The 10,463-nt window shown below is 44.2% G+C and overlaps 1 protein-coding gene across 1 annotated transcript in view; it reads left to right on the top strand.

The window, feature by feature from the left end:
- The first annotated feature begins 2,697 nt into the window (after nt 1–2,697).
- SLC26A4 (solute carrier family 26 member 4) overlaps nt 2,698–10,463 on the top strand; it is a 33,229-nt gene continuing 25,463 nt past the window's right edge. Inside the window, exons 1-6 of the mRNA XM_015828091.1 lie at nt 2,698–2,852; nt 2,971–3,110; nt 3,536–3,646; nt 6,730–6,905; nt 7,457–7,621; nt 9,730–9,882. Coding sequence (XP_015683577.1) covers nt 2,698–2,852; nt 2,971–3,110; nt 3,536–3,646; nt 6,730–6,905; nt 7,457–7,621; nt 9,730–9,882 — 900 coding nt within the window. The remainder of the gene's footprint in view (nt 2,853–2,970; nt 3,111–3,535; nt 3,647–6,729; nt 6,906–7,456; nt 7,622–9,729; nt 9,883–10,463) is intronic.

Here is a 10,463-nt window from a genome sequence, read left to right as displayed (position 1 = left end):
TTCCCTTGTTTGATGAGAAGAGAAACTTCTTCAAGAATGGGGGGGACCAAGAAAGTCCAGTTGCCTTCTGGAAAAGCCCCTTTGGGACACCCACGACCTGGATGACTGACACCCTCCCTAGACCTGGATTAGGATTCGGTCACCAAAGAGGAAAAAGGGGATCTTTGGGGAAAAAGTTACTTAAAAGAAGTGGGAAAGACGGGGGGGGGGGGGGAGACACACACAAACGCCCCTTCCTCAGCCGGGCCCCCAACTTCCCAGCGAGTGAGAAAGAGGGAGCCTCCTGCTCCAAGGGAGGGTGAACCCCGAGTCTCAGTTGCGGGTCCCCCCATGGCTCCCCCAGACCAGACCATCCCTTCTTCAGACGAGCCTGCGAGGCAGGAAGGGCAGCGAGGGCAGAGCCGAGCCGAGCCGGGAGGGAGGGAGGCGGAGGCGGGCGGGCGGGCAAGGCAGGCAATCTTCTGCCCGGTAGCCGGACGGTTCTGTTTGCCTGTAAATAAAGGCGAAGCGTCCCAGGCGGAGAGGGTCGTATAAAAGCGGCTGCCACGCGGGTCAAGCCGCCTGGCCGACAACTGGGACTCCGGGGCGCAGGAGGAGGAGGAAGAGGAGCAGGTAAAGAGGCGCCGGGGACCTGCTGAGGGGTCCCCGGGGGACCCCGGCTGGGGAAGGGTCGTCCCGGCAGGTTGGGCTGCGGAGGAGGAGGAGGAGGAGGATGAAGAAGATGAAGAGGAGGAGGAGGATGAAGAAGAGGAGGAGGAGCGGGGCGCGCTTCAGACCCCGGACAGCGCTCGAGGGGGGCCGGGACCCCCCAATTCTGATCCGGCGTCCGGGGCTTGGCTAGAGGGAGGGAGGGAGGGAGGGGAAGGAAGGGATGCGGCTAACAAACGTGGGGGGGGGGGTCTCGGAAGGTTGCCCCCTCCCTCTGCAACTCGCGGGGTGCGCCTTGCCCGGCGGAGTGAGGAGGGGGGCATCCCGGGGTGCCTCTCCTCCAGCGGTGTGTCCGGAGGTGAGGATGCTCTCAGGGTGCCCCAGTTGACTTGCCCCTCGGGACTCAGGGCCCCTCGGCCCCCCAGCCCCCCAATCCCTTTCNGGGGGGGGGGCTCGGCCTCCAGCCCTTTTTTCCTTTCAGCCCAGCTCAGATCACCAGCCCCCTCTCCCCCAGCCCCCCTGTCCCTCAGCCCTCCATGCCTCTCATCCCCCTTTGCCTCTCCCCCTCGTCTCTCCTGGCGCCTCATCCTCCCCTCACCCTTCAGGACCCCTCAGGACCCCTTGTCCCAGCCAGTTCTGCTTCTCACCCCCCTTCATCCCCATCCACCTTTGGCCCTCAGGGCCCCCCAGCCCTTTTCCCCTCTCAGCACCCCTCAGCCTCCCTCTTCCACAATCCTCTGTCCCTCAGCACCCCCCATGCTTCTCATTCTCCCTCAGCTCCCTTCACCCCCAGCCCCTTTTATAGATCCTTCACCCTCAACCCTCCTCGCCCCTCAAAGCCCCTTGACCCCCCCCAGCCCCTCTTGCCTCTCAGCACTCCACTCCCCTCAGGTTCCCTGCCTCCTCAGCCCCCTCGCCCTCCATCCCACCCCATCTCTTAAGGGGTGAGGGCTTTCCTCAACTGAAAGAAAGAAAGAAAGAAAGAAAGAAAGAAAGAAAGAAAGAAAGAAAGAGAGATAGAAAGAAGAGAGAGAGAGAAAGAAAGAAAAAGAGAGAGAGAAAGAAAAAGAAGAAAGAAAGAAAGGAAAGAAAGAAAGAAAGAAAGAAAGAAAGAAAGAAAGAGAAAGAAAGGAAAGAAAGAAGAGAGAGAGAAAGAAAGAAATTTAGAAAACAAGAAAGAAAGAACGAAAAAGAGAGAGAAAGAAAAAGAGAGAGAAAGAAAAAAAGAAAAGAGAGAAAGAAAGAAAGAGAGAAAGAAAGAAAGAAAGAAAGGAAGGAAGGAAGGAAGGAAGGAAAGAAAGAGAAAAGAAAGAAAATGAAAGAAAGGAAAGAAAGAAGAGAGAGAGAAAGAAAGAAAGAAAGAAAGAAAAAGAGAGAAAGAAAAAGAAAGAGAGAGAGAAAGAAAGAAAAAGAAAAGAGAAAGAAAGAAGAAAGAAAGGAAAAAAAAGAAAAGAAAGAAGAGAGCAAAAGAAAAAGAGAAAAGAAAGAAAAAAAAGAAAGGAAAGAAAGAAAGAAGAAAGAAAGAGAGAAAGAAAGAAAAAAGAAAGAGAGAGAGAAAGAAAAAGAAATAAAAGAGAAAGAAAGAAGAGAGAGCAAAAGAAAGAAAGAAAGAGAGAGAGAGAAAGGAAAAGAAAGAGAAAGAGAAAGAGAGAAAGAAAGAAAGAAAGAAAGAAAGAAAGAAAGAAAGAAAAAGAAAGACAGGAGAGAGAGAGAGAGAGAGAGAGAGAGAGAGAGAGAGAGAGAGAGAGAGAGAGAGAGAAAGAAAAGCCTGGTTGGGAACTCTGGCTTCTGCTGCTGCTCTATCAGGACCTTTGCCTGGCTGGTCCCCTTCCTCGGCTTGCAAAGAGCCTGAGGCTGGCTGGAAGGGGGGGGGAGCTGGCCCAGGTGGGTGGTGGGCAGGAGCTGGCCGGAGCTGGCCCAGGGCTGCAAAAGTCCAGGCGTGGGCTTGGTTTGGCATGTATGCTGTCCTTTGATGCCTCTGCACCCGAGTCTGCTTTGGGAAGGCTGCTTGTCTCCTTCGCTGTCTTTGCCCCAGGTGGGGGAACAGCCATGGCAGCCAGCGGTGGGGCCGACGGAGGCCGCCCGGATCTCAGTCGCTACGTGGTGAGCCGACCCATCTACAACGAGCCCAGCTTCCAGGAGGAGAACGAGAAGAAGCTGGTGGTGCCCAAAACGCTCCGCGAGCGAGTCCAGAAATCCTGCAGGTAACCTGGCCGGCCTGCGTAGGTTTGGGGAACGGTTGAGCCGAGAGTGGTGTCCGCTCAAGGGGGCCTCTCACTCGGTCCTTTTGGCAAGTGACCGGGGTTTTTTTGTCTTTGGCAGCTGTTCGAGAAAAAAAGCCTTCCAAGTCACCAAGACCTTCTTCCCTATTCTGGAGTGGCTGCCCAAGTACAGGATTAAGGAATGGCTCCTGAGCGACATAATTTCGGGCGTCAGTACGGGACTCGTGGCTACCTTGCAAGGTAAGAGAGGGACGCACCTTTAACCTCATGACTGCGTCCAGTTTTACAGCCTTTCTTCCCCTGTCCGTTAAGCAAATGGTGCTTCCACCATTTCATTTGGATGGTTAGAAGCCCAGAAATGACCTTCTCGTGTGATGTTGCGATGGTCAAAAATTGCATGCCAAGTTGCCAAGCAAACCAAATCACGATCACGTGACTGCAGGGACCCTACGACGGTCCTAAATAACCAGGTTACTTTTTTCAGTGTTGTCGTAACTTTGAGCAATTGCTTGACGAACGGTCGTAAGACAAGGACTACCTGTTACAGATTGTATTTGTCTATTAAAGAACAGCGCGTTGACATTAATGTATTATAATTGACTTTAAGATGCTGCAGAATACGATTTAACATTTTTTTATTAAAAAAAAAAATTCTGTACCGTCAGGTTTGGCGTACGCCTTATTGGCTGCAGTTCCCATTGGATACGGCCTCTATTCTGCATTTTTTCCCATCCTGACGTACTTCTTCCTAGGAACATCAAGACACATCTCCGTCGGTAACTGGATATTTTTATTGTATTTTAATAAGAGATATGTTTCTTGGAGAATGCTCATTTTTGTTTGACGGCATGAATGTTTTTCGGTGCATTTTGTTTGCTGCAACAGGCTTTTATATGATGCTGTGTTTGGGCTGTATTTAAATTCTCCATTCTGCTCCACGCTTTTCCACGTTTAATTGCTGGAAATGACATCCACATAGGATATGTGCATCGGTATGCTGTTGGCAGAACTTAGCTATTATTAGCAGACGTTACTTAGATCAAGTATGTTTTGTGGTTTAAATCCCACAACCAGCACAAAAATAACAAGGAATCTCTTCCCTCAGACTAACAGCTTTAATAGTATGAGTCCCCACCTGAGCAAAAAGGCACTATAAAACTTGAATTAACAAATAAATTCTATTATTATGATGATTTAAGTTAATGTACACCTGGGAACATAATACAGATATTCCTCAACTTACGACTGTAACGGAGGCAGCCTGTTATGGTACTATGGACTACCGACTTTAAATTAAAATAAGAAGCTGAAAAGCACGATTCCTGTATCTGCCTTGTGGAACAGTGCCTCCCATGAGATCCACATGGCCCTGACTTTGTTGGCTTTTGTAAAAACTGGTTCTTCTAACAGGCCCCACCGGGCAGGGTCTAGTGATCAGATTCCTGATGGCTGTTAATTGGGAATAACTTTATTCAAGTTATCCTTTCCTAATGCGCACCGTTATTCTTCTGTTGATGTTGTTATTTTTACTTCTTAATTTATTAGCTGATATTTTACTTCTATGCTGTTAGCTGTCTAGAATCATTTGATGACTGAGATAACATGCAACTTGCATAGATAGATAGACAGACAGACAGACAGACAGACAGACAGACAGACAGACAGACAGACAGACAATAAATAGATGGATAACCTGTAGGTAGGTAGGTTAGTAGGTAGGTAGATAAATGAGAATGAGATGAGATGAGAGAGGATATAGATAGATGGATATAGATAAATAAGTAGATAGGTAAGCAGGCAGGCAGGCAGATGGATATAGGTAGGTAGGTAGGTAGGTAGGTAGGTAGGTAGGTAGATAGATAGATAGATAGATAGATAGATAGATAGATAGATAGATAGATAGATAGATAGATAGATAGATAATAAATAGATGGATAACCTGTAGGTAGGTAGGTTGATAGGTAGGTAGGTAGGTAGATAAATGAGAGCGAGATGAGAGGGAGGATATAGATAGATGGATATAGATAAATAGGTAGATAGGTAAGCAGGCAGGCAGATATGATATAGATAGATGGATATAAATAGGTAGGAAGGTAGGTAGGTAGATAATAATAATAATAAAGATAGATAGATAGATAGATAGATAGATAGATAGATAGATAGATAGATAGATAGATAGATAGATGATAGACAGACAGACAGACAGAGACAATAAATAGATGGATAACCTGTAGGTAGGTAGGTTAGTAGGTAGGTAGATAAATGAGAATGAGATGAGAGAGAGAGGATATAGATAGATGGATATAGATAAATAAGTAGATAGGTAAGCAGGCAGGCAGATGGATATAAATAGGTAGGTAGGTAGGTAGGTAGGTAGGTAGATAGATAGATAGATAGATAGATAGATAGATAGATAGATAGATAGATAGATAGATAATAAATAGATGGATAACCTGTAGGTAGGTAGGTTGATAGGTAGGTAGGTAGGTAGGTAGATAAATGAGAGCGAGATGAGAGGGAGGATATAGATAGATGGATATAGATAAATAGGTAGATAGGTAAGCAGGCAGGCAGATATGATATAGATAGATGGATATAAATAGGTAGGTAGATGATAATAATAATAATAATAATAATAATAATAATAATAATAATAATAATAATAATAATAATAAAGATAGATAGATAGATAGATAGATAGATAGATAGATAGATAGATAGATAGATAGATAGATAGATAGATAGATAGATAGATAGATGACAGATGAGATATTTAGAGAGAGAAAGGGAGGGAGGGAGAGAGAGAGATGCTAATGTGTTGCTGAATATTCTTACTGGGTTTCTGCCTGGTTTCATTCTTATTAATGGTTATATCAGGTTAGAGAAACAGGTAAGTGTGTCATGTCACTGGCAGAAACATCTTTTTTCACTCCCTGGGACCCCCAGCAGTCAGCATCCAAATACATATAAAGGGCTGAACATTAAGGACCCCACCAGACACAGTGAACTGTCACGTGGGAAACAAGCCTCCATAAAGCTGGCATTCGTTTCTTCTGCGTGGTTGGTTATAACTATAGACGACGCCCCTACAGTTTACATACAGCCAAAGGTAAAATCAAGCCAGCCTTGGGGTGTGTATTTAATTAATTTATTAATTTCTACAGCCACCCAACTCAACCAAATGGCTCTAGGAGAGGGGTAGGCCACCTTGGCTCTTTTATGACTCGTGGACTTCAACTCCCAGAATTCCTGAGCCAGCCGTGCTGAGGGGAAAGGGAGAGGTTTCCAAGCTGAGCCATGCTGGCTCAGGAATTCTGGGAGTTGAAGTCCACGAGTCATAAAAGAGCCAAGGTGGCCTACCCCTGCATTACAGTTCTAAAATTCTAAAGCAATCAAGCAGTAAAGACATTCAGAAAATAAACTTAAAAATTTAATGCTACGTTTAAGCTTATTGATTCCTCAGATTTATAGCCCGCCTTGTGTAGAGCAGCTCAAGGCACCACGCAGAGTGTGCCCTCCTCCTCTGTGGGCCTATGACGCCCACCCTGTGAGGGAGGTCGGGCTGAGAGAGAACATTTGGCTCAAAATCATTTGGGGAACCTTCGGTGTCTGAAAATGGAATAGAAATTGGGTCTTCCTGCTCTTATCCAGTACCTTAGACCAGAGGTCGCCAACCCTGGCAACTTTAAGACTTGTGGACTTCAATTCCCAGAATTCCTCAGCCAGCTTTGCTGGCTGAGGAATTCTGGGAGTTGAAGTCCACAAGCCTTAAATTCGCCAAGGTTGGAGACCCCTGCCTTAGCCATAACATTGGCTTCCAAAGATACATTTTAAAAATAGATATACTTCCTTTCGACAGGACCTTTCCCCGTGGTTAGTTTAATGGTGGGCTCCGTAGTACTGAGCATGGTACCGGACATGGATAACAGTAACATGACGGGGATGAATGGAACAACCGTGGTAGACATGGCCTCTAGAGACGCCCAGCGGGTGCTCATTGCCAGCACGGTGACCTTCCTGGTTGGCATAATCCAGGTAATCAAACCAGACAAAGCTGTTTCAAAACGTTATTGTATATATAACTGGGGAAAATGCTCTCTTTTTTTCCCCCCTTTTAATTTTTGCACAATTGATCTATAGTTTTGCATAATGGATCCATTGCACTGTTTTTATTTTAACCACAAGAAGACTGAGGATTATTTCCTGGGAAGGATGGGGTTAGAAGCAGTGTTTCTCAACCTTGGCCATTTTAAGATATGTGGACTTCAACTCCCAGAATTCCCTAGCCAGCCATGTTGGCTGGGGAATTTTGGGAGTTGAAGTCCACACATCTTAAAATGGCCAAGGTTGAGAAACACTGGGTTAGAGTCTATTAAATTAATACAGAGATAAGTAAAGATGGGCGGAAATTTATTGATTTATTTTCGTATAAGACAAGAAAGGAAGCCCAGGAAAATGTAGGATCCTGTCTGGGGGATATTGGGTTATATAGGTCTTCCACCTCCTTACTTTTTAAATTGTTTGCTGTGCTCCTTATTATTTTTTAATTATTTTTTAGGAAAAATTATGTGGTTTTTTTTCCCCAGCTAGTGTTTGGAGTACTTCAGATTGGTTTTATTGTAAGGTACCTTGCTGATCCATTGGTTGGTGGATTTACAACAGCTGCTGCTTTTCAAGTATTTGTTTCACAGCTAAAAATTGTGCTGAACGTTTCAACCAAAAACTACAACGGAGTCCTTTCCATAATCTACGTAAGTGTTTCTTACTAAACTGAACTTCCTTGACTAACTGTTGCTCCCTTGTGTTCCCCAGCTTTTGGTCCACAGTGTGTTGATCTACAATAGAATGGATAAATGTCTCTGGAGAGTGTCCAACATCCAGATCATAGTGGCCTTGAAGGTGCTTTTTCAAAAGGCAATTGGACTATTTCAAGGAAGAGGAGGAGGAGGAGGGGGAGGGGGAGGAGGAGGAGGAGGGGAGGAGGAGGAGGAGGAGGAGGAGGAGGAGGAGGAGGAGGAGGAGGAGGAGGAGGAGGAGGAGGAGGAGGAGAGGAAGGAGAAGGAGAAGGAGAAGGAGAAGTTGTTTCTCTTCTCATCCAAGGATGAAGCTTCTTGGATGAAAAGAGAAATGTCTTTCTCTTTCTCCTCAAGAAAAAACAGTCCACTTGCCTTTTGGAAAAGCAATTTTGAGACAACAGAATGGATAGTTGTTGAGTGGCAGATGTCTACACTTAACAATTTGGTGGGGTACGAGGTTACATTAGATCAGGGGTCTTCAAACCTGGCCCTTTTATGACTTATGGACTTCAACTACCAGAATTCCTGAGCCAGCCACGCTGAGGGGAAAGGGAGAGGTTTCCAAGCTGAGCCATGCTGGCTGAGGAATTCTGGGAATTGAAGTCCACAAGTCATAAAAGGGCCAAATTTGAAGACCCCTGCATTAGATGGAGGAAGACCACACAGCCTGTCACACCTATGGGATGGACTAGGGTTTCCAATAAAAATTAGCCAGCATTCTCTGCCCACTGAGTATCCAGGGTCTTAATCAGAATAAAGCTGGAAGGGACCTTGGAGGTCTTCTAGTCCAGCCCCCTGCTCAAGCAGGAGTCCCTACATCATTCCAGACAAGTGGCTATCCAGTCTCTTCTTAAAAACCTCCAGTGATGGAGCACCCACAACGCCTGGAGGCAGGTTGTTCCACTGGTTAATTGTCCTCACTGTTAGGAAGTTCCTCCTTAATTCAGATTGCTTCTCTTCTTGATTCGTCTTCATTAAGATGAACTTTAGTTCTCCTTCCCATTAAAGTTTTCCGTAAATATCTTATTGACAGAAGCCATTATTTTTTTTTGCCATCGTGGAATTCAGAATAAGTTTGCTCTTATCACTTTTAAAAGGAAGGGGGGGAAATGATTATTTAAGAGCAATTCTACATTGCTTTTCATTTTTAGATAAAATAGCCCAAATGGCTGTAACATTATTCAAGAATAAAAGAAAATAAAATATTTTTTTAAATAAAAAAATAAATAAGAACATGTTAAAAAAAGAAAAGAAGATGAAACAAATGAGATAAATTAATCTGAGAAAGAGAACTGGGGTAGATTGTTATTTTTCCGAAATGGTATAGGGTTTCCTGCCTGAGCAGGGGGTTGGACTAGATGACCTCCAAGGTCCCTTCCAACTTTATTATTATTATTATTATTATTATTATTATTATTATTATTATTATTATTATTATTATTATTATTATTATTATTATTATTATTGATCATCGCACAGTCAGCCAGATGTTCAGACTGGATTTGGCATTTTTGTCTACCTATCGAGTCCTTACCAAGGACCTGGGATAGGCAGATGTGGATGTTTGAGGGTATTACATATATCGTCTCAGGATGGAAGCCGTTCCTAGTAAGGCCACCTTTTGCAATTGACTAATGGCGAATTTGTCAATGCCAATGATGTTCAAGTGGTGCTCCAGTTGTTTTGGGATTGCACCCAAGGCGCCTATTACTATTGGTACTATCCTTGCTTTATTATTATTATTATTATTATTATTATTATTATTATTATTATTATTATTATTATTATTATTATTATTATTATTATTATTATTATTATTATTTTCCGACTCTCTGTTAAAGGAGGAATACCAGTTTGACAGCTGTGCAGCTTCTCCTGAAAAACTCTAATGAAGTACAGCCAATTCTTTTTTGGAGGCAACCTAGTCAATTATTAATCCATGTGTATTACTAAGATGTTCTTATAGTACTATTTCTGCAATTCAGGTTTGCTAATCTGGGGCCCTAATTACTTGAACAACCGGAACATATAATTCTCATCTTATTTTTGTCTTCTGTCTTTAGACGCTGATAGAAATATTTGAAAATATTAGAACCACCAATATAGCTGACCTAGTGGCGGGGTTGCTGACCATCGTGGTGTGCATGGCTGTCAAGGAGATTAACGACCGCTTCAGGCACAAGATCCCGATTCCCATTCCGATAGAAGTGATTGTGGTAAGCCGACAACTTTGAGAAACTCAGGAAAGTTATAGGAGAACCAGATCGGCTTTCTCTCTTTACACCTTTTCGAATTCTGACATCTGTCGCGATTGCGGTTCTACGGCTCCATACAGGTAGCCCTTGACTTACGACCACAATTGAGACACAACATTTAGGTTGCTAAGCGAGACGGCGTTTAAGTGAGCTTTACCCCGTTTTACGACCTTTCCCGTCACAGTTGCTAAGTGAATCGCAGCGGTTGTTAAATTAGCAACAGGTTGTTAAGTGAATCTGGCTTTGACTTTGCTTGTCAGAAGGTCGCAAAAGGGGATCGCGTGACCCCCCGGGACGCTGTGACCGTCATAAGTGCGAACCAGCTGCCAAGGGTCCAAATTCTGATCACATGATCGTAGGAATGCTACGAAGGTCGTAACTGTGAAAAACGCTCACAAGTCTCTTTTTTTCAGTGCCACTGTAACTTTGAATGGTCACTAAATGAACTGTTGTAAATCGAGGACTACCTGTATTATGGTGATTTTCTTATGGTTTTATCTTAATTTAATATGTTATCTCCTATATTGTATTGTCCACATATC

The sequence above is a fragment of the Protobothrops mucrosquamatus genome, unplaced genomic scaffold, assembly GCF_001527695.2.
Source record: "Protobothrops mucrosquamatus isolate PMUCROS unplaced genomic scaffold, P.Mucros_1.0 scaffold4219, whole genome shotgun sequence".
NCBI classification, from domain to species: domain Eukaryota; kingdom Metazoa; phylum Chordata; class Lepidosauria; order Squamata; family Viperidae; genus Protobothrops; species Protobothrops mucrosquamatus.
The sequence above is the reverse complement of the archived record's forward strand: the minus strand, read 5'-3'. Positions and strand labels throughout refer to the sequence as shown.